General features: G+C 34.4%; 1 protein-coding gene across 10 annotated transcripts in view; it reads left to right on the top strand.

Moving 5' to 3' along the window:
* The window catches only part of LOC132107756 (roundabout homolog 2-like), a 386,527-nt gene that overhangs the window by 339,379 nt on the left and 19,171 nt on the right, over positions 1-27,977 (top strand). For 6 of the 10 annotated variants that reach the window (XM_059513940.1, XM_059513945.1, XM_059513949.1 and 3 more), the window contains 12 exons: positions 42-247; positions 1,364-1,445; positions 1,819-1,984; positions 2,353-2,519; positions 3,081-3,202; positions 5,354-5,585; positions 11,231-11,355; positions 12,503-12,674; positions 14,335-14,517; positions 15,257-15,283; positions 18,942-18,984; positions 27,463-27,590. In XM_059513940.1, the coding sequence (XP_059369923.1) occupies positions 42-247; positions 1,364-1,445; positions 1,819-1,984; positions 2,353-2,519; positions 3,081-3,202; positions 5,354-5,585; positions 11,231-11,355; positions 12,503-12,674; positions 14,335-14,517; positions 15,257-15,283; positions 18,942-18,984; positions 27,463-27,590 (1,653 nt within the window). The remainder of the gene's footprint in view (positions 1-41; positions 248-1,363; positions 1,446-1,818; positions 1,985-2,352; positions 2,520-3,080; positions 3,203-5,353; positions 5,586-11,230; positions 11,356-12,502; positions 12,675-14,334; positions 14,518-15,256; positions 15,284-18,941; positions 18,985-27,462; positions 27,591-27,977) is intronic. The other 4 variants (XM_059513947.1, XM_059513943.1, XM_059513946.1 and 1 more) reach the window with 1 other exon arrangement.

The raw sequence follows: 27,977 nt of genomic DNA, 5'->3' as shown, positions 1-27,977 counted from the left end.
AGTATGAGTAATATTTGTTCTTTCCTCTCTTTCTTGTTTAGTGCTGACCGATCGTCCTCCCCCCATCATCCGGCAGGGTCCAGCTAACCAGACTCTGGGTGTAGACAGTGTGGCTCTTCTGAGATGTCATGCATCTGGAGAACCGGTCCCAACCATCAGCTGGCTGAAGGATGGGGTCAGCCTGCTGGGCAAAGACCCTCGCATGTCCTTGCAGGACCTTGGCAGCCTGCAGATCAAGGGTTTGCGGGTGAGTCTAAACACTTTTATTTATTTATTATAATTTTATTGTAATAAAAATTATTTAAAAAATTGTTAGGAAAGTATGAATTTGGGATGCACCCAAATGAATAAGTTAATGAAAACAAGCAAACAAATAAATACTTACAATAATAATAATGTTTATTTATTTATTCATTCATTTATTTATTTGTGTATTTATTTGTTACTATTATTTATTATTATTATTATTATTTTTTAATATATATATAATAACATCATCTTTCAATACTCACCAAACTGGACCAGATTTTATATTAGCCAACACTGATATAGCCACCAATATATCCCTAATATGAATGCCCAGATGTGTATCTGTCATTGTGTGTTTCTAAGGCCATATGTGTGCGTTTGTGTGACTACCAGCTGTCAGAAGCATCTTCATCTAAGTGTGATGTATAAGCTTAGCAGAATTCAATCAGATATCGGTAAGACATAACAGAGACGGGCAGAGGGAATCATATTGCATTACGGGGATGAATGGGAAATATTGATTTTGGTAAATTGTTTGTTACTATCACTTAGGGATATGACAGCTCTCCAAAGATTCATTTACAGAAGCCTGGACGAGCTCCAGCTGCACACACATTTGAACACACGCACACAAACAAACACACAAGCCCTCCCCCCGTCAGCTCGGGATGGAATTGCCATTATGCCTGACAGTGCTGCCCACCTCTGACATTTTATCTAATAAATGGAGGCAAGGCATCGTGATGAAAGGCAACAAACAACAGGGAGATCATCTCAGAAAGGTAGAGAGGGGGGAACATGCGCCAGCTGTCAACGGTCCAGAGGGTTTCAGCGACTACCCCTTTAAATGAATTAGCCTAACTCTTGTTGTGGTTAGTCGGTGGGTTTGTAAACTTGCCAGCAAGAATAAAAGCTGGCCGAAGAGTGCAGAAAATACAATATATCTACCATATTAGTGTCAGCACTTTAGCTGATCTGGATGTGCCCAAGGTTACATCTCTCAGATCGAAAGCTTGGACTTTCCATGAGTCGATTTGATTAGCCGTTTAGTGAATTCACAGTGCTTGAAGATAAAAACATCAATGTATGTTTTTTTTGTTCTTCTGTTTTTCAGCTCTCGGATTCTGGTATCTACACTTGTGTGGCAGCAAGTTCTAGTGGGGAAACATCTTGGAGTGCTTTCTTGGAAGTCAAAGGTACTTTGGTGCAACTTCACAAAAGACACTCTTAAAAATAAAGGATTCAAAAGGGGATGGGGGTTGCAGGAATGCCTTAGAAGAACCATTTTAAGGTACCCAAAGAACCTTTGAGTAAACAGTTCTTAAAATAATCTTTTTTTGTTTTCCTAGTGTGAAAAATATTTTAATCTAAAGAACCTTTGCCCAGTGTAAAAAAAATATATATGTGCTATAAAAATGTTCCATGGGTATGGAACAAGGTTCTTCATGGAACCATAGATAAGAACCTTTATTTTTAAAAGTGGATGTGCTTTTTAAGAAATGTTATTCTTCCAGAAACAGTTCTAGAAGATCTCAATGGTCTTAAGGTTTTTTGTTTTTTTTTTCTCAGAGTCTGGAAGTCTTGTTGTAGTTAAAGACCGGGATGAGAACGAGCTCCCAGGTCCTCCTTCCAAACCTCAAGTCACAGATGTCACTAAAAACAGTGTGTCGTTGTCCTGGCAGCCTGGCCTTCCTGGAGCATCACCCATCTCATCATATGTTATTGAGGCTTTCAGGTATGAGTTTTACAGTCGTTTAATTTATTAGCCTTTAAGTTCCTTTTCTGAAGTTGTTTTGGACTGAATTGTACCTTAAATTTGTTCATTTTCCTGTAAAGTACTCAAAGTAAGATGCTATTTTTCATTTGAAACCAGTGAGGATTTGAGATGTCCAGTCTTGTTGAATATATTGTACATTCAGATGACAAAACATTGGAAATACGTATTTATACACATTTTTAACATGCAAAATCCTTGAAAAATATGTTGCGACATAGAACCTCAAGCTGGTACAACATTTTGAATGGACTGTCCTTCATCCGCTCTGACTAAAGTGCATGAAGACATTTCAAAATCTGACATCACTCTGCCTCATTTGCATGCAGCCAATCGGTGAGCAACAGCTGGCAGACTGTGTCCGATCATGTCAAGACCACCCAGTATACCATTAAGGGTCTTCGCCCCAACACCATCTACCTGTTCATGGTGCGAGCAGTCAACGTCCAAGGCCTGAGTGACCCAAGCCCCATGTCCGAACCCGTCCGCACTCAAGGTATTTAATAGAGATTAGAATTACCCTATCTGTAATTGTGTATAGAGTTTCTTTTGGTAAGAAACCTATATGAACAGTGCCTGTTTCAAAGACTTCCAATTAAATTCTAGCTGTTGCTTACAGAGAACGAGATTTAGTCTAGATACCACATGGTCTTACGGTCCCATACACTCATTATTTCCAGAGACGGAGTATAACATAGAACAAACATCATCTACTTCTGGAGTGTATAATTGAGTTAGTGGTCTGGCTGGTACCTTAATGATCATTACTTGGAGAAAAAAAGATCCAACTTTAACTGGAAAAAGATTCGATTAGGGTGCCATGGAGTCCACCGTATGTTCATTAGGGGTGACTGATTCTGAGACCTTGGGCGGATGTAACCTCACAGGTTGGGTTGAAGCTGTGCTGTCTGTAGCTGGAGTCAGTGAAAATGACTCCTCTTTGCTCTATTAGGGGATTAAAATATATTTAAGGGATTATGTTGTACCAGCCAGTAATTTAGCATTGTCAGAGCACTATAAGAGGTAATGGCATTGGCCTCTCTCTCTCTCTTTACAGATATAAGTCCTCCAGCTCAGGGAGTGGATCACAGACACGTGCAGAAGGAGTTGGGTGAGGTTATTGTGCGGCTACACAACCCTGTGGTCCTCAGCCCCAGCACCATACAGGTCACATGGACGGTAAGGTACTCTGTGATTGGACAAAGCTCAAGATTTAGTATGTTAACTGTGTTTGGAGAGATATTATAGTCTGTGAATTGTGAGCTAAGGTTAGAAAGAGGTTTGAACGCAATCTGATCTTGGACAGAGGTTATTGTACAGGTTCCATGACTGGACTGAGGTTTTAGCATGTGAACTGTGATTGGACCAAGGTTCACCATATATGAAAATCTTGTCATCATTTATTAATGTCATGTTGTTCCAAATTAAATTAAATTAAATTAAATTTGAGGTGGTGTGTTCTACAGAATAATGTTTGACAGAAAGTCATTTAGAAATTTTTGGAATGGCATGACCTATTTTATAGTATACTATTTTGATTATTTTGGCATAATATCTCTACAGAATGGTGTTATTTGCCACAGATTATTAGCTCTGTCTCATTTAAACATATACATTATGTACATGTATAATATTTGATATCCAAACAAGTGCGTCAGTTCAAAAGTTAACTCTGTTACTCGTCTTGGTTGTTATTTCTATTTCCCACTGCAGTCTTGCAGCATTGATATAAACACTCTAAAAGTGTTTATTGTTTGTTGAATTGCATTAAAATTGATATTTTAAAGCTTTGGGTTTGTCACATTAGTTTGTAAGCACTCTCCAGAGGTATATTAATGATTGCCATCAACAATCATTACAGAGACAAATATAAGTGCCTGTCTGTTCAGTCTAAATGGGGGAAAGACTGTTTCAGAGGTATTTTTCTCATATGAATAATCCATAAATCACCAGCCTACATGGCTCCTGAATACAGCAACAATCTCGTGGTAAACGTACGTGGTGTCAAGAAAGCTTTTACGACCCTGAATCATTCAATTAATGAAAGTTAAAAAGCGTAGGAAGGATGCCCATTGGGCTGATTTACGCCATGTGTAGGGAGGAAAAGCAGATGCTAAATATCTCATTCCGAAAGCCAGACTGTGCTGTTAGGAAGACATTAATGTGAGTAATGCAGACTCCTCCTCTCTGTAAATACAACTTTTATTTGCCAAACTAAAAAAAGAGCGAAGCTTTCAGCGAATGAAGTGTCTTGTTTACCTTTTTGTTGATTTGAGATTGCGTTTCTTCTTTGATCTTTTTTGTTGATTTTTGTGTGCACGTTTATGTGTATACTTGTTTCTTCACAACTGAGCTTTTTTTGCAGTATGTTTGTTCAAGGCGGTTACATCTAGCATGATTGCTGTTATTGATGTCTTATTTACAGTTTATCAAGGTTGTACATATCCATGAATCATGTAGGCCTAGAGCATTTTTATCAAAGGGATTTGATTGGCTGAACATGTTGTTAATAAATTGTCAAAACCAAAATTTATTCGGACACCTTCAACTTTTCTCACATTATATCACAGTTTATTTGCTATAGTTTAAAAAATGGTAATAAAATATGACAAGGACCTGAGAGTTAAAGTGTATCAAAACAAATTTATCTTGATTATGTCATATAACTTTGATGGAAAAGTATGTAATGGATTACAATCAACCAAAAATTATTCAGCTGTTAAATTTAAGTACACAATTAGATAATACCAATCTAGGTCAACCAATTATCAAGCAATGCTTAATTTCGTTCAGTCTGTGGTTTAAAAAGTTTGCATTAGCTATTAAAGAATAAACATGGGCAGGTGTCTGGATATTTTTTGACCCCAAATATCACTGGTAGTCCAATGCATGAATAATTTTTGGGTATAGTATGTCACAGTTCACTTTATTTTGCTATCCTCTATTATAAACTACTGTATAGTGTCCTGCACCGACTGGTAAAAAATATATCTAAAATTATATCTCATGTCTGAATAATTTTTGTTTTCACTGTATACTAGTTAAGGTGAAAAAGAGGAAATATTCCTTGGACTTTCAGAGTTTTCCATGATGGTCAAAGCTGATTACTGCTAGTTTAGTGCTGGTCTAGTTGGTGGACCAACATGTCTATAGAAGCTTTTCTGTTTAAGTTGCTTGACCATGAAAGCATTGCTGGTTAAGCTAGTTAAGACACCTCTTGGGACACCAACCATCTCATGCTAGGAACCAACACCCAAAGCTGGAGTTCCTTCTTTTTTTAAATAATAATTTTTCTTTCTTTTTATATTTTGAACCATCTTTCCCCTTCAGGTTGACCGGCAGTCTCAGTTCATCCAGGGCTACAGGGTTTTGTACAGACAGATGTCAGGGCTGTCCTCCCCAGGAGCGTGGCAGAGTCAGGATGTGAAGATCCCCTCTGAGAGGAGCATGGTGCTCTCGGCTCTGAAGAAAGGCATCGTCTACGAGATCAAAGTCCGTCCCTACTTCAACGAGTTCCAGGGCATGGACAGCGAGTCCCGAACGGCAAGGACAACAGAGGAAGGTACAGCTTTTGATTCTTTGAAGTGATACAGGAGATCTGTGACGTTTGAAGTCAACATGAAATCAAAACTAACTGTATTTACTTTCATAATACATCATTTATCTGTGTAACCTTTAATTAAAATAACTCATATGGATAGGGAAAATAGATTTTAAGTGATTTGTTTTGGGCTAATTTGTTGGTAATTCAGTTTTTCCAAAATACAGTCATGACTAATTCATAAAATAACATACTATATTCTTAATTACCTTAGAATGTTCCGTTTTGGATCACATTTTGGAATTAAAAGGGATTTGCGAATGCCGTTTCATGTTGACTTTCAAGTCACATGAGTTCTATAATTGATTTGTCAATGTCTTGTGCTTCTGAATCGTACAGGTCACAGATACTAAGAGACACAAATGCAGACATAAGCCAAGAGGTTGGATCTCTTGCTGATTCTTTCCAGCTTACTCTAAGTCCACAGCAATTTGGGCCAGTTATACATAGTCCACCCTTAGGCCACCATCGTAACAAATACCGTAGTAAGCAATACTGGCCTGCTTTCCACAGCACTGCAGTAAGCTTGTCTCTATCCCTGACGGCACTCAGAGGAAAGGCACCATCTTTTTGGCAAAGGAATTGACCTTTTCTTTGTTTTGTGTGTGTGTATGGCTGACAGGACACTAAAACAAGCATGGGTTTCACAGAATTCTTTCCCTGTACTCATCCCCATCTCTCCCAACTGACTAAAAAAGACTGTCAGCCAGGTTTATACCACTCATTTGTTTCTGTATTTTACTTCAGACAACCACCAGTCCTTACCTAGCATTCAAAATAAACTTCTGCGTAGAGAAAATTGACCAGGAGGAAATAAAAAGAATAAGATTTATGTGATCTAGACAATTATAATACTTTATATTTATACTATATAAAGTATTATATGTTTATATCTATTTTTAGTTGTAAATTAAATGTACTCCTTTATTATGTAACATATACTTATTAAATGATTTTACAATTTTTAACTAATTTTTTTTTCATTTATTCCTTTTAATTTGATATTAAATGTATTATTATATAATATATTTTTTTATATGTATGTATTATGTTGTATAACATTACATTTAATAAATAATAGGTAATATTATTATTAAAATAGTTTCTGTTTTCTGTATTTCCATCAGACAACCACCAGGCTTACCCTACTGTTCAAAATTCTAAACTTTTTGGATATAGAAAATTCATCAAGATAAACTACTAAATATTATAGTTATTTAATTCTTTATCTAGATATGTATATTTATAACTTAATATTTATTTTCATTTTTATTGTTAATAAAAATAAATTCATTATTTGTTTTTTTATTTTTATTTTTAAATAGTATTGTGAAAAAAGTAATTGTACTATTTTTAATTGTAGGGGGGAAAATATAGCATTATTTATTTATTTACTTATGTATTTCACTTATGAAAGCTGCATTTTGCTCACAGTTTGGTGCTTGGTCAGTTGTAATTTTTGGACCCTGTGGATCCCAGGACATATCGTCTTGGGTTATTGTGGCTCAGACCGGCAGGTTGTTACTTAATGTTGACCAGTATCCAGGATTCACCAAAATACTTTGAGATGTTCTCCCAGGCTTGAGCGATGGCTGCTACTAGACATAAATTTTTTGCGGGAAAAATGCATTTTTAGAATAGTATAAACGGCATATGAAACTCTCGAGACATAAATTCCCACACACTCACATGAGCACAGAAGGTTTGCTGATTAAAGTCTGAGTGCAATGACAGGCTCATTTGTTACCCAGAGTGTCCGCGGAGAGCCGTATCTCCTCCACACACACCAGCTCCGTCTCCTGAAGCCCTGCTGGACTGACTTCACACCCTACACCTGCATGTCATCTCCATTACCAGAGCAAGACAAAACATCGGGTCCCCTGGCAGAAGAGCGTCACGGGGCCCACGGCTGCGATAGCCCCCTTTTGTTTCTTGTTTTCCACTGTGTGGTAGTTTAGAAGGTTTGTCAGAGTCACAGAAGAGGATGATTTATTGGCCATTGTCTGATTAGACAATTATAGCTTCTCTCTGGAGCTCACCGTGTCAATTTCTTTTCTGTTTTTCATTTCTCTCTTACTTTGTCTTTTTCGAAAAGTAAAAGCGTTTTCACTTTCGTTTAGACCGTCTGCTGAAGTGATGAATTTAGCAGGGAATTATCTCATTAAAACTGAACTGGCTTACCATCCATAGCCTCCTCTAAATTACAAAATAGTTGCTGCAGTAACTGTTACAATGATAAAACGGATCAATTGTAAATATTGTAAAATTAATTTATATATTTGAATTGTAAATAAATGTTTTTTTTTTTGACACTTTATTTTAAGGTATCCTTGTTGTATGTTACATGTACATGCTATTATAATAACAATAAATTATGCAGAATTACACTAAGCCAAACCCTAACTATAACCTTAACCATAAAGTAAGTATATGCAGTTAATTATTATTCAATAATTAAATGTAATAATTACACTGTAACACAGACACCTTAAAATATTAAGTGTAACCTCATTTAATTATTAAATTTACGTTTATAATTTTTATATATTTATTAAAATTTTAAATTTTAAATTATGAATAAAAAAGATTTTATTTAAATCTTTTGTAATAAATATTTTTTCCAGTTAATGAATTATAAAAACACTGACACCCAATCAGAATCAATCCTGCTATCACGAGCTCGAGAATTTAAAGCGACAGACGCGTGTGCGCTTAAAATAAACAAACGATATTGTCCGCCGGTGTGGATGCTAATATCTTTATCGTTATTGTTCTTGGTGTAAACGGGGCTTTAGCGACCAAAAAGGTTATTACCCATACATAAATGCAATATGACATATATTGCCCTACATCAAGAATGATATTGCCATATATATTTCCCATAAGGCATTATATCATTTTCACATTCTTTTGGAAGGTGATGTTTTATAGTGTATAAGTACATATAAATTCCCCATAGTAAATGTTTTACGTTTTGATTTTTATATAGTATTATATGTAGCAACCATATATGTAAATTTAGTATTGTATTTATATACACAACTAGAACAATAAATAAATTATATATATATATATATATATATATATATATATATATATATATATATATATATATATATATATATATATATATATATATATATATATATATATATATATATATATAATTTTTTTAAATTAATTTATTTATTTTTTTGCATACATGGCTTTTACTTTTATATAATATTGCAATTAATTAATTAACTCTTATAATTAAATATATAATTATCTTATAATTATATAATTAACTCTTATATAATATTGCAAATAATACAACACTGATGGATGTGAATATAGCTATGCAGGATAAGCTTTAGCTCTTTTTTAAAAACATCCTTTACTATTAGCTGCAGTAGTAATGTTTTGTAAAGATAGAGGTTGAAACGGTGAAACAGGCCCTTTCAGAAACTCCTCTGTGTTCTTAATCCATTTTATGGTCAATAATCAGCTTCTCAATGGGAGTTTTTATTTATTTATTTATTTTTCCCTGAGGGTCATTATCACACATTGATTAGTGGCATGTTAAAGCAAAGTAGCATTTCTTCACATTCTGTAAGCTAAAGCCCCGTCGCTCGCCTGGGGTCACAATATTAGCTTGGTTTAACATCACAGAGTGTTTTTTCATCATCTTTCCCTGCAGGCTACTGTAGCTGCAGTGAAACAGAGGTCACATCCTCGCTGGCTATACATCACACCGCTAATGGTGCTATTAGCATCGCCTGCACCATCGCTCCCCAAATGAGAAATATGTATTGTTTGGCTCAAATGTGCATAATGATAAGCTCCTAAATGATTTGCGGCATTAACTTTGAATGACATTGGCTGCATTGTTGTAGGAGGGGTTTTGTTACCTGCAGCATGCTGAGTTACGCTGAAATTTTTTTTCAGTATTAAAGAGGGAAAAATTTGAATATTTTGTGAAATACATTGCTTGATCAATTACTGTACAATTTTACAAAATTCTAATATATATATATATATATATATATATATATATATATATATATATATATATATATATATATATACACAGACACATGCATATACAGTGTGTAAATACATATACAATGTGTAATACACACATACAGTGGTAAAAATCCAATTGCACAAGAAATACATATTATATTGTATATATTTATTGTATTATATTATCATTATTAATATTGTATTATATTAACAGCAAGGGAAAACCCATATCAATTTGCACACTTCATTCTGAGAATATTATATTTTATTATTTATATATAATTATTCTTATTATGTAAAATAATATATCATATTATATATTATACAACACTGAAAATATTTTTATTTTCTTCATTGTTTACATAAATTATTATCACTCAATTACTTTAATATTTACAGTATTACAGTAAAATTTACAATCAAATTCCACTCTAAATTCTGAGTCGAAAAAAAAACATACATACAAACACACATATTATTCAATATTAAAGAAGAAAAGTGTGTATTTTCAGATGTGCATAATGATCAGTTTTAACTTGGAATGGCATTGGCTGTATTGTTATGGGAGCGATTTAGTCACCTGCGACGTGCTGAGTTCATTCAGTGTTCGACTGTTCTGTTATTTTCCATTCAGCTGCAGATGTTTGATGAAGGCGAGCTGCCATTGTCCCGTCAGGTGTTTTGGGGGTTAAAATGGGCCGCCCCATGTGAGGGATGAGTGTAGCTTTGGGATATGTGCCATTTACGCAGGGGTCAGAGTGCAGGGAAGCGAAAGAAAGCGAGCGAGCAGAGTTTACCGTAATTGAGCTGTCAGTATTCTGCTGTGTCGCTGCACCTCATGTTGCCACAGAAATGAGAAAAACATTTTTTATAAAAAATGTTATTTTCCACTACAGACCTCTATTATTTATTTCATTGCCTTCCCTTGTCTCTGTCACAGTGGTTCTGATGGGGTTAATAAAATAGGCGTCCAGGGTCTCAACTTCTACATTACACATTCTGTTTTCAGCCAAGGACAAAACAGCGTCTTGGATTCGCAACTGGCCTCCTTCAATCGATGTATCCATGTCAATATGTTTACCCAGTGCTCCATTCTTTACTCTATACAAAAAAACTTCGCATTCCTCCCCGAGCTGAGCGACCTACATGCCTGTCAGAGCGATTTGCTAAGAAAGCCGAGTTGTTTGGATGGCTCACCATCTCATTGTCTCTCAGTAAATGTATTTTTTCAATAAATCCCTTTTTTCAGAGGCAGGAATGAAATCATAGTGAAATGTGAAGCAGTGTCAGGCTGAGGAAATCCCCATCTAATGAACTTGTGCACCCGTGGCCACCTGTCTTACATATTAAAGCTCAACACACACATCGACTGCTTAATGCTAATGCTGTGACTTACAACAGACTCTTTCAGAGGAAACAGAATGAGAGTGTGTCATGGCATGAGTGTTGAGTGTTGAGTAAATCCTTGCCAAACAATCAGAGGCGGCTGTAGCCTCAAATCTTGTCTGGAAAGTCTGGAATGTCAGTAGTGTAGAAGAACATCATGGAAGCTATGCATGGAAGTAAAACTCAGAGTTTCTATTTCTCTCCCTGTGTCCCAGCGCCCAGTGCTCCTCCTCAGCAGGTGACGGTCCTCACGGTGGGCAATCAGAACAGCACATCCATCAGTATCTCCTGGGACCCTCCTCCTGCAGAACATCAGAATGGCATCATCCAGGAATATAAGGTAAATGCCACATGACTCCATCAGAAACACCAACAAACACATGCAACTTAATAAATATCCAAATAGTCTTGCACTCTTAATTTTGAGAAAATGTTTATATTATATTATATTATATTATATTATATTATATTATGTTATGTTATGTTATGTTATGTTATGTTATGTTATGTTATGTTATGTTATATTATATTATATTATATTATATTATATTATATTATATTATATTATATTATATTATATTATATTATATTATATTATTTTATATTAAAGAAGAAAAATGTTTATGATGGTGTTGTAAAATCTGCAATAGTATCTAAAGAGTTGAAGGTTTGAGTCCCACATGGGACAATTTCCATTTTTCCTAAGCATTTGATACATTTGTGACCATGGACCACATAATCAGTCATAAGGGTCCATTTTTTTACATTTAAATGTATACATCATCTGAAATATGAATAAATAAGTTTTCCATTGATGTATGGCTTGTTAGAATACAACAATATTTGTCCGAGATACATACAACTATTTGAAAATCTGGAATCTGAGGATGCAAAAAAAAATCTAAATATTGAGAAAAGCACCTTTACAGTTGTCCGATTGAAGTCCTTAGCAATGCATATTACTAATCAAAAATTACATTTTGATATATTTACGGTAGGACATTTTTTAAATATATTAACAGAACATGATCATTACTTTATATCCTAAGAAAAATCTATAATGTTGACCCATTCAATCCTTTGAATGCTATTGCTACAAATATACCTGTGCTACTTATGACTGGTTTTGTGTTACATTTGAGGATATTTTAAGGGGCTAAGCTCAATAAATAATATGTGTTCAATAAGTAGTTTTAGATAGAAGCACACAATAGATGACGGTTTACATTTTAGTTTTGTTTTTGTTTTGTTTTTTGGTTCAAAATGTTCCTCATTTATGAAACACAAGCAGAACAAATTTCTATATAAATTGTCTATAAATCCCTTCATACATAAATAGCTGTACTGAATTGAAACAATTTACATAAAAATGATTTTACGAGTAATTTACACAAAAATCATTTTCGTTAATGAGGCCCAATCATCCAAAATGACTTTTTACAGACAATTTGCTATTTTCTCTCTCTCTCTCTCTCTCTCTCTCTCAGATCTGGTGTTTAGGGAACGAGACCCGTTTCCATGTAAATAAGACGGTGGACGCAGCCATCCGCTCAGTGGTGGTGGGGGGTCTCCAGGCGGGGGTCCAGTATCGGGTGGAGGTGGCCGCCAGCACCAGCGCTGGGGTGGGGGTGAAGAGCGAACCACAAACCATCATTATTGGTATGGGACATCTTTTGGTTTCGATAACCTTTACTGTCACACTGCATCTGCCTTTTATCTGTGATGGGCAGAAATATCTTAAAGCTCACTATTCATTGGATGGATTTGAGCGGGATCCCCAGAATCAAAATTAAATCTCACAGTCAGGGCCACAGATTTTTTGCCAGGTCTTTGGATGTTTACACTGTGAGTTATGTGAGTTGTAGCAGGTTGTGACTGGTTTGACCCGTAAGTGATGATTTGGCCGGTGACATGCCCTTATTCCAAAATGTCAAGCTCACTATCCATCTTCACACACAGCCAGGGGCTGATAGACTATTTATCAAGATTGCAGTTTGAGTATATGTGAGTGTCCTACCAGTGTTTGAAGTAAAAATGAAAAAGGCTGATTTAGCTACAAGACAACATAAAAAAATCAATTTAATATGATAATAAAATATAAATAAAAAAATTCAAATTAACATTTTTTTCTAATAATTATGATGGGCTTCTATAATTATAAATAGCACTCATCACTTTTTTTTTTTTTTTTTTTTGCTAAGGTGGGACATGTGGGCAGGGTTAAGTAATATTAACCAATAATCTTTAAAGTCTAACATGATTTCATTCAATCCAAAAGTATAATAATATATACTATAAATACTGTTTTGTGTTTTTATACAGCATTTTCTGTTATTTATTTAAGTTTCTTATTTTATATTTCTGCTTAGAGGTGGTGGGACATGTGGGCGGAGTTATAATTCAATCCAATCCAATTTTAAAGGATAAAAAACAAGTCTCACCTTACATAATTTTCTCCAAACATTGAAATAATGTCACATTGAGGTAATTAAATGTGCTGTAAATGCGGTTTGGTGTTATTGATGCAACGTTTTGTGTTATTTGAGTTTCTTTTATTATATTTTTGCTGAGGTGGGACATGTGGGCTAGAGTAGTGTTAAGTCTCATCTGACGTTATTACTGATAAATATTGTATTCATATCAGATTTTGGAAATTAAATGTAATGTAAATACAGTTTTGTGTCATTTATACACATTTTGTGTTATTTAGGTTATTTTTTTGTTATATATTTTTGCTAACGTGGGAATGTGGGCGGAGTTAAGTAATATTAACCAATGATAACATGATTCCATCCAATCAAATCCTAAAGGATAATAAAAGTCCTCTCATCTTTCATTATTAATGATGAATGTTGAAATAATATCACATTAAGGAAATTAAATGTGCAGTAAATATTGTTTATGTTATGTTTTTGCTGAGGTGGGACATATGGGCAGGGTTAAGTAATATCAACTAATAATATTTATAGTCTAACATGATTCCATCCATTAAAATCTTAAAAGATAATAAAATCTCTCATTATTTCTGATGAATGTTGAAATAACATGACATTAAGGAAATTAAATGTGATATAAAAACTGTCCGTGTTATTTATACAACATTTTGCATTTTAGTTTTTTTCTGTTCTGTTCACTGAAGTAACGCTAAAGATCAAGGTGATGCACTTTTAACGCTCTAGTTGAGTTGATTAAATTCTGTGCTGATGTTCACTGGAGCACAAGGGTTTTTCTTGTGCTATTAAACTAATTTAGAAGCTCACCCACAATGTTCAGTTTACCAAATAGCGGTTTTCTCTTGCGTGCGTGTGTGTCCATGTAGGTAAGGACTTCCGGGATGTGATCATGAGCAGGAACAACAGCATCTCGGAGCAGATCACGGACGTGGTGAAGCAGCCGGCCTTCATCGCGGGCATCGGAGGGGCCTGCTGGGTCATTCTGATGGGCTTCAGCATCTGGCTCTACTGGAGGAGAAAGAAGAGAAAGGGTCTCAGCAATTACGCAGGTAGAGACCAGATCCGCTTGAGCTACACACAGTGGCGATTGTTTTCAGATGGCACGGGAAGCACGACTTCCCCTAAATGCGTGTTTAGTACAAATAATACAAATATTGTTAGCATTTTAGCAAATTAAACCATGACCCATAGAAACTGGGCTATTTATTTGAATGAAGAAAAGAGTGATGTTCACTGGATAAGAGGCTCTAAAGTGCCGTTTTGTGTCCTTATTTGCATTATTAAAGCTTTTGAATGAGACATATTCGGCTTTCAATCAATGTGTTTTTGTCCCAGGATCCCCAAAAAGCACAAAAAAAAAAGGAATTGTTGGGTGGTTTTTCCTTGTGTGAGCAAAGACAGTAGTACAAGGTGATAAGAAACTATGAATTATTTTATAAATACTTTCACTCTTTATTAGTACTTAGAAGCAACATTGCAGATATATAATATCTGTACTTCCCTACTATTTAAAAGCACCAGCCTCCACTGAAAAACACACTCTTTTGTTTTGTTTTTGTTTGCTTTATACACTTTATTTCAGTTGTGTTTGTGTGTCTTCTGTGTTAGACTGTCTCATTTCTTTGGCTGCTCTCTTGACTCTGATGGCATAACGCAAACCTTCGAACACACTCCAGTATGCATGCAAATAATCATGCACATGCACAGAACCACACAATCCTTCCAAAGCCCGACTGAGCACTGCAGGCTTTTTAACACACACTTTTCTCTGTCTTCTTGTTTTTGCAGTTCAGTCGTTCACCTTCACCCCTGCAGGTACTGTTCATTTGTCCCGTCTTTTCGAAACCCCCATCCCTTCTTCCTGCATTTATCTTACTTTTCTTTACACAATCAAGTATCCCTTCCCATGATTCAAGCTCACAGGTCTTCAGATGATGCCCACCTGACTTTGTCAGCACATATAGAGAGTTAATCTGGTTAATCTAGGCAGTCTAAAAATTGTGCATTTATTCATTTTATTTTATTGTTCTAAAATATCATATAAACATGTAATGTCATTTATCTATATATTATGCATTGGTAATATTATCTATTTAATTATTTAAAGATATACCATATCTTTAAAGCATAATGTTCAAGGTCAAACTAAAGTGGAAGTATAGTGAACATAGATTTGTTGGCTGTTTTTACATGCCTTTATGAATGCTAACAGAGTCAGGTGCGCTGCAAGATCCTGCAGTTCTCCATTTGTGTTTCTTTGTCCTTTTCTTCAGGTCCTTTTTTCAGTGGTGGTCACCTGTGCTGATCTTTTCGTGTGGTTTTTCCATCTCATCTTTATCTTCCTTTTATTCTCCTGCTCTCTCTTTCTGACTTTTTGTTTGTGCAGGTGTTGTGAATTGTTTTTGTTCTCTGCCTGAGTTCTCCGCTCTTTGATTCATTGCTGTCTTTGTTATTAACCGCTTGAACAAACGTACATGTGAGAATCAATTGTTCCCTCCATACGAGGGTGTCAACATGTTTTCTGAAGATTTTCTTGTTTCCCTCCTGTGATAAACACGTCTATATGTTCTGTTTTAACCAGTATAGAAATCATGGACACATTAGCTTTTATATGTATATGTTCAGTTTGCATTTTAATTTGTTTTTTTATTTATTTATTTTTAATTTGATGTGCTTCTGTCATTTTAATTATCTTTTATTTATATATTACTATTTAGGTTTAATTTATTTTATTTTATTTTATTAATGATAATATGCCTGAACAGTATGCATTTCAAATATTAGTAGTATGCTAAATTATTGTTATATGTGACTCTGGAGCACAAAAAATGATCATTAGAATATCATTAGAATAATAAGTAAAGATCTTTTGTAGATTTCCTACTCTAAACATATCAAAACTTAATTTTTGAGTAGTAATATACATTGCTAAGGACTTCATTTGGACAACTGAGGCAATTTTATCAATATTTTACCTCCCTTTAGATTCCAGATTTTTGAATAGTTGTATCACGGCCAAATATGGTCTTGTCCTAACAAACCATAAATCAGCGGAAAGCTTATTTATTTATGTATAAATATCAATTAAAAAATTTACCCTTATGACTGGTTTTGTGGTCCAAGGTCACATAGATGATCATGAATAAATAATAATACAAAAATAAATAAAACAATTCATATATCATTAGGACACATATTCATTATCTTAAACAAAGTTCAACATTTGAATTATTTTTAAATTAATTTTTTGGACGAGTTTGTCTTAACATTTGGCATAAGAGATGGTTAATGTTAGATTATTGGATGCATTGCATTGAAGGATATTGTAGTGAAGCTTGCATTGTTGTACCTTTTAGTAAATACAGTATAGTATTCATACTGTATACTGTAAAAAAAAATAAAGATTAGTGTACCATTCCAAACACCGTCCTTCAAATATCATCCCATTTTGAAATACGGTCACGCTGCCATTGATTTTCCACTTTATGTTCACAATAGCAGAGAAATGTTTGTAATTCAATGGTTGGTTTGTCCGCAAGTTACGTGATATATAGGAGATTCACTGGCCTACCAGAGGTTAACCAGTGATGACCTGATCCAGTCACACGGTCGGCCACAATCACACTGTGAACTGATAACACAAAAAAGCAAAAAAATCACTCAGCAAGCCCAGGTTCCCTCCACGTCTCCTGGGGATTGTGTGCGGATTGAGGTGCGCTTTTATCTTGTAGGAGGGTTTCGCTCCAAACTTCATTACCGATGAAATCAGTCTCCCTGCAAAAGCGGACACCGCCGCACTCCACTTTTTCCCAAGATAAGAGCATACCAGTCAGCTGTCCGAGTCTTACGGTCTCGATTTCCCTCGACTTCATTTTAATGCACTCCAGTGGTCTCTTCTCACCACTGCTTGAGTGGGCTTCAAGGTTGCCGGCTCCCAGGGGCCCACATCTTTCTTGGTTTCTTGCTCCCATGTGCCGAGCAGATAAGTGTGGCATTCAGGCGCATTACCGGCATGCCAGACCCCATATGTGTGACGCTCACGAAGGCAGCGGCTCATGCTAGCAAGGGCAGTTTCTTGCGACGAGTGAAAAACGTAGGTTTATTCTTGTTTCCTGGAGCCAAATTGTCTTCATCTCATTATCACGGTTCACTGCAAATCATGCGAACATTTCAGGGCTTATAGAACAAAGAAAGACAGCTGATTCAACAATGTTTTTTTATGTTTAATTGTCAGTTGGGTGTAAGAGGTAAAAGCGAATACACCTGTTCACACAAACACCCACTTTCCTCCTTTAAACCTGTCATAGCTGCGAGGCTAAATCAAGTAGTGCTTGGACGGGAAGGAGGGATTTGATGGAATTTTTATACGGGCGATTTTGTCATGCCGCAGTAAATGCTTATTAAAGAGGAGTAATCAGTTTTCATATTGGAGAGAGTGCTTATCTGGAGCTCAGCCTAAAGCCAAGACCAGCGCCAGTCTACGGGCCACATCAAAGTGCCAGCAATGTGTCCTACTGTAGATAGGCACTTAACAGACACACACATAGCGCCACATAAAATGGGTCCCTTGGGGAGAGAAAATACCTTCAGTGTTTGTTCTCAATTTACTGAAATGCCAGATTCTGGAATTAGCACGAATGCAAATAAATGCAACAAACAGCGGGCCCAGAGGGGATGTTTGGACTGTCTGTTTAACAGAAGAGGTGATGGATTGTTAACAGTGGAGAGAAAATGTCACTGATCTAATTCAGATTCTCTGCAGGGTGTGTAAACAGACCAGCAGTCACTCTGGATTAGTTTATGTGATATTTGTTAAATTAATGTGCATGCTTGAACATTCTCAATGAGAACATTTCTTTATATTTATTTACTTACCTTCATGTCATTCCAAATTTATATGCATTTTTATTATTATTATTCTTCTGTGGAACACAAAAGAAGATTTAAAAAGAAATGCATCCATGTTTTTTACACAAAAAGGCCAAAAGGGTTCAGTATAGTTTTACACCACTTTGACATTCACTAAATGGACAAAGGCTTTGGATGAAAGTGTTTTCAAATACACACCTGATTTAGTCTTATTTTCATCAGTAATCCATCTTTCCTTTTGCACACTTTTTGTGTAAATCACTTTCTTTTGGCAAGAATATTAAGGCAAAACCCAGAGAAAATAGGATTTTGTGGAGATAAAATGACAAGATACATTTATTTTGCATGTTCATTTACAGCGTGCTATATACAATTCAGTCACTCGTGAAAGATTACAATGACACATACAGTATATGGAGACTTCTTCATTTCTTAATCAGTTCCAGCTGTTAATTTGGGATCATGTGTTAAAAAAAATTGTGAATTGTGATGAAAATGATGCTTAAGAGATTGATTTTGCTATGATGACTCAGTCACTCTCTTTCTCTCTCTCTCTCTCTCTCTCTCTCTCTCTATTTGTTTTCTACCCTCTTTCTGACCCCAGTGACGTTCCAACGTGTTGATGGAGGCTTGATGAGCAACGGGAGGTAAGATTCCTGTCATCCGCTCTCTCGTTCCCCTTGTTTTTCCATGGTATGCCACAAAACAGTGCTAGTTATTATCTCTGTGCCAATCACCTGCCTCTAACCTTCAAAGACCAGCCCCTCAATTCCAAACCTCATTCATATTCTGTCCATCATCCTCTGGAAGGTCATCAAAACCATTATCCTCTACAAGGCAGTCGTCTTCCAGCGCGTACTCTGCTTTTAAGGGTTCACGCCATTGCTGCACTGTAAGAAATTCATCTTAAGAGACGCTGCGAATGGGAGTTATAGAAAGGTTGTTCCTATAGGTTTCCGTGAGGGTTCTTGCGACACACAACCTATTCTCATGGGTCAACAGCTTGATTAACCTTCTAAAAGTCACAGTAAAGTACATCAGTGAGGAAAAAAATCTTTGCATTAAACCATTAAAACCGTTCTTTCGAATATAAATAAAAATTGAATATGAAATAAAAAATATATAAATAAAAAATCAGTGATGAAGACAATATTTTATTATTATATACAATAATATAGTTATACAATTATACAATTTTATATATATATATATATATATATATATATATATATATATATAACAATTATTATATACAATAATTTTATTTGTGTAAATATTTTAAGTTAGCATAATATGTAATGTTGATTGAACAAAAAATGGATAACTGAAATTACATTTATTATATTACATTAAAATAGATGATAAACTTGGATATTTATAATATCATATATATAATATAATAGTATTTATATAATTATTTTAAATTAACATAATATAAAATAATTTGATTTAATAAAATATAGATAACTGAAATTTAATTATATTAAATTAAATTAAGTGATAAACTTGAATATGTTATATAAATTATAATTGTATTTATGTAATTATTTGAAGTTAACGTAATATATAATATGATTTAATTAAAAAATTTAGAAAATTTGAAATTAAATGTTACATCAAAATAATATCTGAATCGCCTAAAAATATTAATGTAATGTAAATGAATTACATTATTATTATATATTATTATATAATGTAATAAAAAAATATATATAATTATACAAAATTTACAAAATACATATATACATATAATTATACAAAATTTTAATTAACATTCTAATTAAATTAATATATATTATAATTGAATAGATTTAGATTAAAGATAGCTTTTTATGTGAATTCTTGTATGTATCGCTACCCATGAGCACCCAATTTTATCAACAGATCAAACTACAGCATGCACCCACAGCAGGTGTGTTTATACATCAAGCTCACTCTGATATCACCACATGACTGATAGATGAAAATATGAGATCTGCCTGTTTGTGTACCCTGCATCCTGTCAAATACACACCACACACACACATACAGTACGTACACACACAAATCTCCGCACATCTCCCTTCACGGGCGGCTAGACGCTCATAAATCTCACCCCCCAAAAAGAATTAGCAGGAACAATTTAAGCAGAGAGGGGGTTTATTTTATCATTTGTCAGCCCCGCTTCGTCCCTGCTGCCTGTACGGTCCCCCGCAGTGATAAATTTGCCTGTCACCTCAGCTGGGCGGCTGGAATATGAGCATGTGTAATAATGTAAAAATAATTACCCCAGGGAGAGGCAAAACTAACCCTTCCGGAATCTTTTGGCGGGCCTCGTTTTTTTTTTTTGTGGGTGGAAAGGAGAGCAAGGGTTTGTTTGAATGACACCAGTTACCTGCTGGACAGGAGAGGAAGGTCTGTCTCTTTTATCAGTTTTTCGGTTAGAATTCCCCACACCCACATCTCTTCTCATCGTCTCTGCTGCTGTATCAATAGACTGAAGGTGTCTGAGTAGCTGGAATTAAAGCCGCAGCAGTGTCACCTGATTCCCCCTGCAGGAAATCAAGTTCTGCTGATTGATTTGAAGATACTATTCCAGATCCCAAGGGTCTACTATCTAATCAAAGAGGATGTCCAATTGAATTTTTTTTTAAAAATAGTGATACCTTGTCTTTAGCTGTATAACACCCTAGAGATCAGAGATAAGCACTTACCTCTGTAGAGATTCAGACAGACATTATTGCAAACAGAATGAGGTCTGAGTACAAAATGCATTATAAAGCTATTCAAAATGCCTTATTCTTCTCAATTTATGCATATTATATTATATTATATTATATTATATTATATTATATTATATTATATTATATTATATTATATTATATTATATTATATTATATTATATTATATTATAATGTACATTGTAGCATGTTTTATTGATTTTATAAAATAAATTGTTATTAATTACTATATTTTGTAAATATTTACGAATTTTAAATTCAAAGTATTAATGTCACAAATATTTGTTTACATGTTATTTTACTGAACAAATTCAGGTTTATACTGGAATATTATATGTAAATAATAAGTGACAGTGAACAGGTGTTTCACATCTTAACTGTTACTGTATTGTATATTTTATATTATGTATTGACCAATCAACATCCAGGACTGTAATATAACGCATTGTATACAGTATACATATTTCATAGGAAGTTTTATTGAAATCTTCTGCATGTTTTGGTGGGTTTATGCTGTGAAGGTGATCTGTGACACTTGATCTGTCTTCTGCAGTGAATCCCCGTGACTAAAGTTCCTGAAGAGATGATGGGAGAATGTGTTCATTTGTTACAGTCTTTGTTTATTGCATTAATGAGACGATAGCAACTGAAGCCGCGTCTGTTTCTGCAGCTCCTCATTGGCTGCTGCCAAATTGCTCGTACTGAACAATTCGCTTAATCGATCACAGAATAAATGATTCATGGAAGATGAATAGGCGGCATATTGGTCAGGCCTGAACTGATGGAAACTGATAATGGCAGATTGTTTTTTTCTTACACGCTTTCATTTTCATTCACTGTTTTTCTTAATTCATTTTATTACTTTCATTTCATTATTTTCAGACAAATTCCTTCACTTTCTTCTGCCATTTGTCTTTTCATTCATGTTCCTCTTTTCTTCTTTTCTTTTCTGTTTTTTTTCATCTCTCTTTCTTAGACTCTTTCTTCCATCCTATATATACATTTTTGATATATAATTGAACTGCTTATATATATTTATGTGTGTGTGTGTGTGAGAAATATTTATAGAATATTTATATTATATTAAGAAATATTTCTATTATTATTTATATTGTAGTAATATTATAATATATATATTTTATATAATAATAATAATATTAATATTATATTAATTTGTTATTATGTATTATTTTTGTAGAGTTTCTCATTTCTATTGTTTTAATGTAAACAGTAAGATATTCAAACACAATATATATATATATATATATATATATATATATATATATATATATATATATATATATATATATATATATATATATATATATCCTCCAGCCAATGTAAATCTGAAAAGCAAATGCATGTTTCGGCAAGCCTTAAGCATCATGTAATGTGCAGACTTTTAGTTGGGTCTCTCTGGCACTCACTCTTTCTGCGGCTGTATTGGAGGGCATGTGGGCCTGTAAAGCCCGGCTGATTTATGAAGTAGGATTGGGATTAATATTGCTCACTCGACTTGTTTACGACGATGCTCACAGACGCACTGCGAGGTTGTATTTCACAGTTGTGCGCGTGTCTAGGAGCGTGGCAGGGAAAAATGAGCCAAATCAAATCTCAAGGCCACAGTGTGCTTTCGCTGTCTGAGGAGAGGGATTCGGGGCTGGGTGTCAGGCCTGGGATGAGGCCCCTGGCCCCGCTCCCGGTGATTTGCAGAACAGAAATATGCCTGCTAAAACGATATTTCTTAATCTAATCACCTCGCACAGGAGAAGATGAATGCAAGGACAGAGCCGCCGTTACCACAGTCAACATCATCATCACCCACACTTACAAATGATCCCTGTGAGGACCGGCAGTGACTCTGTGCATGTGCGTCTGCTTGTTTATCAGAGAAATCAAAGTCAAACTCATGAACTTCCATTTTTCTCTGGCGAGCTCAATTTACCAACTCTTCAGTTTGAAGGAAATTGCATTCCCTACACATTTAGCCTACACAGCAACACTTTACTATGTAGGTTATTTTAACAATTTTGGGTTACACTTTATTTTACAGTACCTATAGTTACAGTGTACTTTACCAAGAAAGGCGGTCCAGTAACTACATGGAGAAGTATTAACTATTATGAAAAAAAGATATATTTTACTTGGCCTTGCTGTTACAGTATTTAGCAGATTTTGATTTAATTGGGAAATGTAAGACTCTGATATCATTGGTTAATATTCCCTGCCCACATAAGATGTCTGATATTAAGGAAAGTCAGAAAAAAAGGTTGTTTAGGAGAAGAATAAAGTTTCTGCATTGGAGGGAAAACATGTAAAATATAGATTTTTTTTTTACCAAAAGAAAATGTAAAAATAAATTAAAAGTAAATAAGAAAATAAGAAGTCATACTTGAAGTCACAGTTAAGAGACATAAAGTTGAAATTACTTCATTTTGATGAAACATGAAAACATGTCATTTTTTCCTTTAAATGACAAAAATGCCAATATTCCTTTAAAATAATGAATGTAATGTGTGTGTGTGTGTGTGTGTGTGTATATATATATATATATATATATATATATATATATATATATATATATATATATATATATATATATATATATATATATATATATATAAAATAAGAAAATGCAGTCATACAGAAAGTCACACTTATGAGAAATTAAAATACAAATAATGAATTTGTCTTACTCTGGAGAAGCAGAAATGTAGTTAATAAAACATGAATGAAACCAATTTCCCCTTTAAAATAACTTATTAAAAACATTTAAATATATTTAAAATAAGTATAAAAATATAAATTAAAAGTAAAGAAGAATCAGTCATACAATATTTTGATGAAATATGAAAGAAAATAATATTTTATTTTTCCCTTTGAAGTAACATAACAAGGTCTTTTTCCCCTTTAAAATAATAAATAAAACTTTTTTTATTTAGGTAAATAAAAAAATGCAGTCATACATAGTCACAATTATGAGAAATAAAATCAGTTTAAATAAAAGCAGTTACTTTAGGGCAGAAACAGGCTTCCGTAATACATTTTGATAAAACATGAACAAAAAAAATCCTTTGACATGAAATGCACATTTATTTCAAAGACTGGAACATTATATATATATATGTATATATATATATATATATATATATGGTTATTGTTTTTTAAATATGAAAGGAGAAAAACACTTGAAAAAGAAAAGTAACTCATAAAGATCGCCTGAGGGCCAAACAAAACCACAGCGAAGGTAGATAGAGGACATGATTGTAAACAGGTAGCAAAGAGCATTTCTGTGGAGGAGACAGAAGAAATGCAGAGGTGGAGGGGGAAGGTTTGAGTGGTCCTCGACGTATTACCCTAAAAGAAGTCAACGTGTCTGAGGAGGAGCCATCAATTTGAATGACTCTTCCCCCCTGAGGGCCTGTTTTGGCATTCAGCTGCCACATCAGGGGGTGTTTAGCCTGTCAGGACCCCCGCCACCTCAGCTTGAGACCCTCCATTCGGGCTCTGCTGGTTCTTATTAAAACCTGTGGCTAAGCGAGCGACGGGCTGCTATGCTGCCATTACCAGTATATTGCTCCTGGCTTTAGAAACCAAACACTGTTCCCTGGGCCTGGGGAAGATGAGCCACCTCAGGGCAAATGTACTTCCACAGAGAGCAGGAGTGAGAGGAGACGAGAGAGAACGTCACAGTGAAATAGAGAAAGAAGAGAGACAAAGACGACTGGGGTGTGTCTTGAGTCTTTGGATGAGCATGTTTGTGTCAGAGACTGTACACCAGACAAACAAGGTCAGATCAATAGAAGATATCACAACGCTCAACATGGCAGCTCTCAGAAATGAAGCCTTTTTAAAGCTGTGTTTAAAGTTACAAAGTTATATTATAGGTTTAGTGTGCATGTACACCCGCCCTATAGACTTTTAAGCAAATAGCTTCTTACACATCTTTTTATAAAAACTGCAAGTTGAAAATTATTATTCATTTTTTATATATTCCTGGTTAAACAGAATAGCACTGTGAGAAGGTGTATTAGCTAAACCTGTTTGTTTGTTTATTTGTTTGTTTACTGACTTTCCATAATGGATCATGAACGTTATTTGTTTGTTGGTTGATTTATTTATTTGTTTAATAATAGTAATAATATTACTTATCATTATTATTATTATTATCATTATTATTATTTACTGACTGAATTACAATTAAGCAGTGAACTAATTAAACAACTAAAACTAAATACATATTTGATTAATATTTAATTAATAATTAATAAGTAAAATATTTATTATAACTTTATTTATTTTTTGTTTGTTTGTTTGTTTATTTGTTTGTTTGCTTGCTTACCATAATGGTTTGTGAACATTATTTATTTATTTATTTATTTATTTATTTATTTATGTGTGTAATAATAAATTATTAGTATTATTATTTAATAACTGAATTACAATTAACAATTAAACAACTAAAACTATTGAATTAATTCATATTTAATTAATAATTAATTATGTGTATATTTATAATAACAATAACTATTTATTTATTAATTTATGTATTTGAAAAATATTCTTGGATTAGTGATGGAATTATAATTTCAATCTTTGAAAAGCATTTATTTATTTATAATAGCAATAGCTATTATTATTGTTGTTGTTTTCGCTATTATTATTATTGTTGTTTTTGTTATTATTATTATTATTATTATTTGGAACAAAATCGGAGTGCATAAATTCATTACCAAGATGGCCGCTGAGTGTACTGACTTGCTTTTAAAAATGTCTTTTGGTTTCCGCTCATGTCTTTGTGTTCTTTCAAAATCTCCCGTTTGCACCGGCATTGTTCCGTCTCCACGACCATGACCACAAATTGCCCCTCTAAAAATGATGAAAGGTGAAATACAGAGATGTGGGCCGAAAAATGAAGGAGTCCTTGAGCGCTTCATTCATCCACCTGTCTACTCGTTCTCCATTCCTCTATTGTTATATTCCCAGCCTTCCTCAACCAATGGCTCTTTATTTCCATCTACGCTCATTCTGAAGAGAAAAATACAGCCATTTTTATGGTGGGAGTGTGGCTTTAGCAGCACAAATGAAGGGATGGGGGTAAAACACAAGCTCTCCTCAGCATCTGTTTCCCATGGCAACAAGCATCAGCGAGGTGATTGCACAGTAAAGTGGTGGTAATGGCTACAGCACTCACCCGTGACAGCTTAAAGTCTTAATGATGACTTTACGCCACACACACCCTTGGGAAGACACACAACACCTGTTAAATCAAACCTCCTATGTGTGAGCTCCTACACACACACACGGTTGTCAGATGTGGAGGAGTGTGTTGTAAAACACAGGAGTTCGCTGAGCTGAAGATCGTGTGTTATATAGTGAGGGCGATCTGTTAATTGAGGGTGTGTGTTGGCATGTACGGAAAGGCATTCACTTTGTGTGTTTTCTTACACAGCTACAATGAAAAATGCTGTATTTGCTAAAGCTTTTTGATTTCAAGGTTTAAGAAAAACAAAAAACAAAAAAATCTCAGATATTGAGTGGGACCTGCTGCACTACCAGTGTTTTATCAAATAAATATAAATTGGAAAAATTCTTCAAAAAGAAGAGTTTTCTGTCGAAAGAAGATGCCATGATAAAGCCATACACATCATTTAATTAAATTTTTTTTTTCAATCCTGTTGGAAAATATTAGATTGAGACAGACAGATAAAGAACAGACTCACAAAACTTTGTTCTGTTATATTTTAAACTGTTCTGATGAATTATTGGTCTATTTCTTTTGGTCATTTGGAGATACTTTAAGTTGCATATTATTGTTATTATTATTATTATTATTAGTAGTAGTAGTAGTAGTAGTAGTAGTATTAATATTGATATGAGAATATTACCAATCTATTATTATTATTATTATTATTTGATTCTGTATTTAGTCTTATAAATAATAACAAGAAAATATATAATTATTATTATTATTATTCTGAGATAATTTTCTTTAAATAGAATTAGATTTTACCTTCAGTCCATAATAATAATAATAAAATCAAAGAAAGAAAGAAAGAAAGAAAAAGAAAGAAAGAACTGCCTGGAAATGTCATGCAAATTACTGAGGATGTAATTTATTCATTTTATTTCACTTAATTTTCAAAAGCATTTTTTACATTTCTATGCTGATTATACATATAAAAGTTCCATGCACTGCTGTATAAAGCTTATGAATGAAACTTTCATACAATGACAAGGCTTAATTTATAAGTGAGCAATTATTAAATTACTCTGCCTGTTTCAGTCAAATCCATATCCAATAATCACAAATGAATTGGCAAGTTATGCAGATTGGTTGCTCAAACTGTGGAAAGTCAGAATCTAGAGAATGAAGATTCACATGCATGGTTTGTGTTCCCGCAGTCGTCCTGGTTTGCTGAATGCCAGTGATTCAGGATACCCCTGGCTCGCTGACTCCTGGCCGGCCACCAGTCTGCCTGTTAACAGCGGCTCTGGAGGACCCAACGACCTCAACAACTTCGGCCGCGGAGGTAAATCGACTCTCAGACGTTGCTGCATTGGCTAGGAATTTAGGACATATTATATTGGTGAAATCTGTTGTAGTCAAGAGCTCAAAGTGTTAAAAGGAAGCTTTCGCCATCAGATGAAAGAAAATGTCCTCTTCCCTTTTTATATTCATGGGCGATGATTCATTCAGGCTGTCCTGGTGTTGTCCGTAAGATGAACACCTGTATGCATATTGCATGGGCCGTTTTTGGATGCACACATTTATTCATCATGCACTGGGACAGACTTATATAGCCACCCGCATCCTGCTGTCACACTGAAACTAATGGCTGTGGTTCTGACCCACTGTCAGACAGAGGAAGGGCCGATGGTGGAGGAGAGGGGTGGTGGGGGAGAGAGGAAAAGAGGGT

Source organism: Carassius carassius, chromosome 28 (assembly GCF_963082965.1).
Source record: "Carassius carassius chromosome 28, fCarCar2.1, whole genome shotgun sequence".
Taxonomy (NCBI): Eukaryota; Metazoa; Chordata; class Actinopteri; order Cypriniformes; family Cyprinidae; genus Carassius; species Carassius carassius.
Note: the sequence above shows the minus strand (reverse complement) of the source record. Positions and strands in the feature narration are given on the sequence as shown.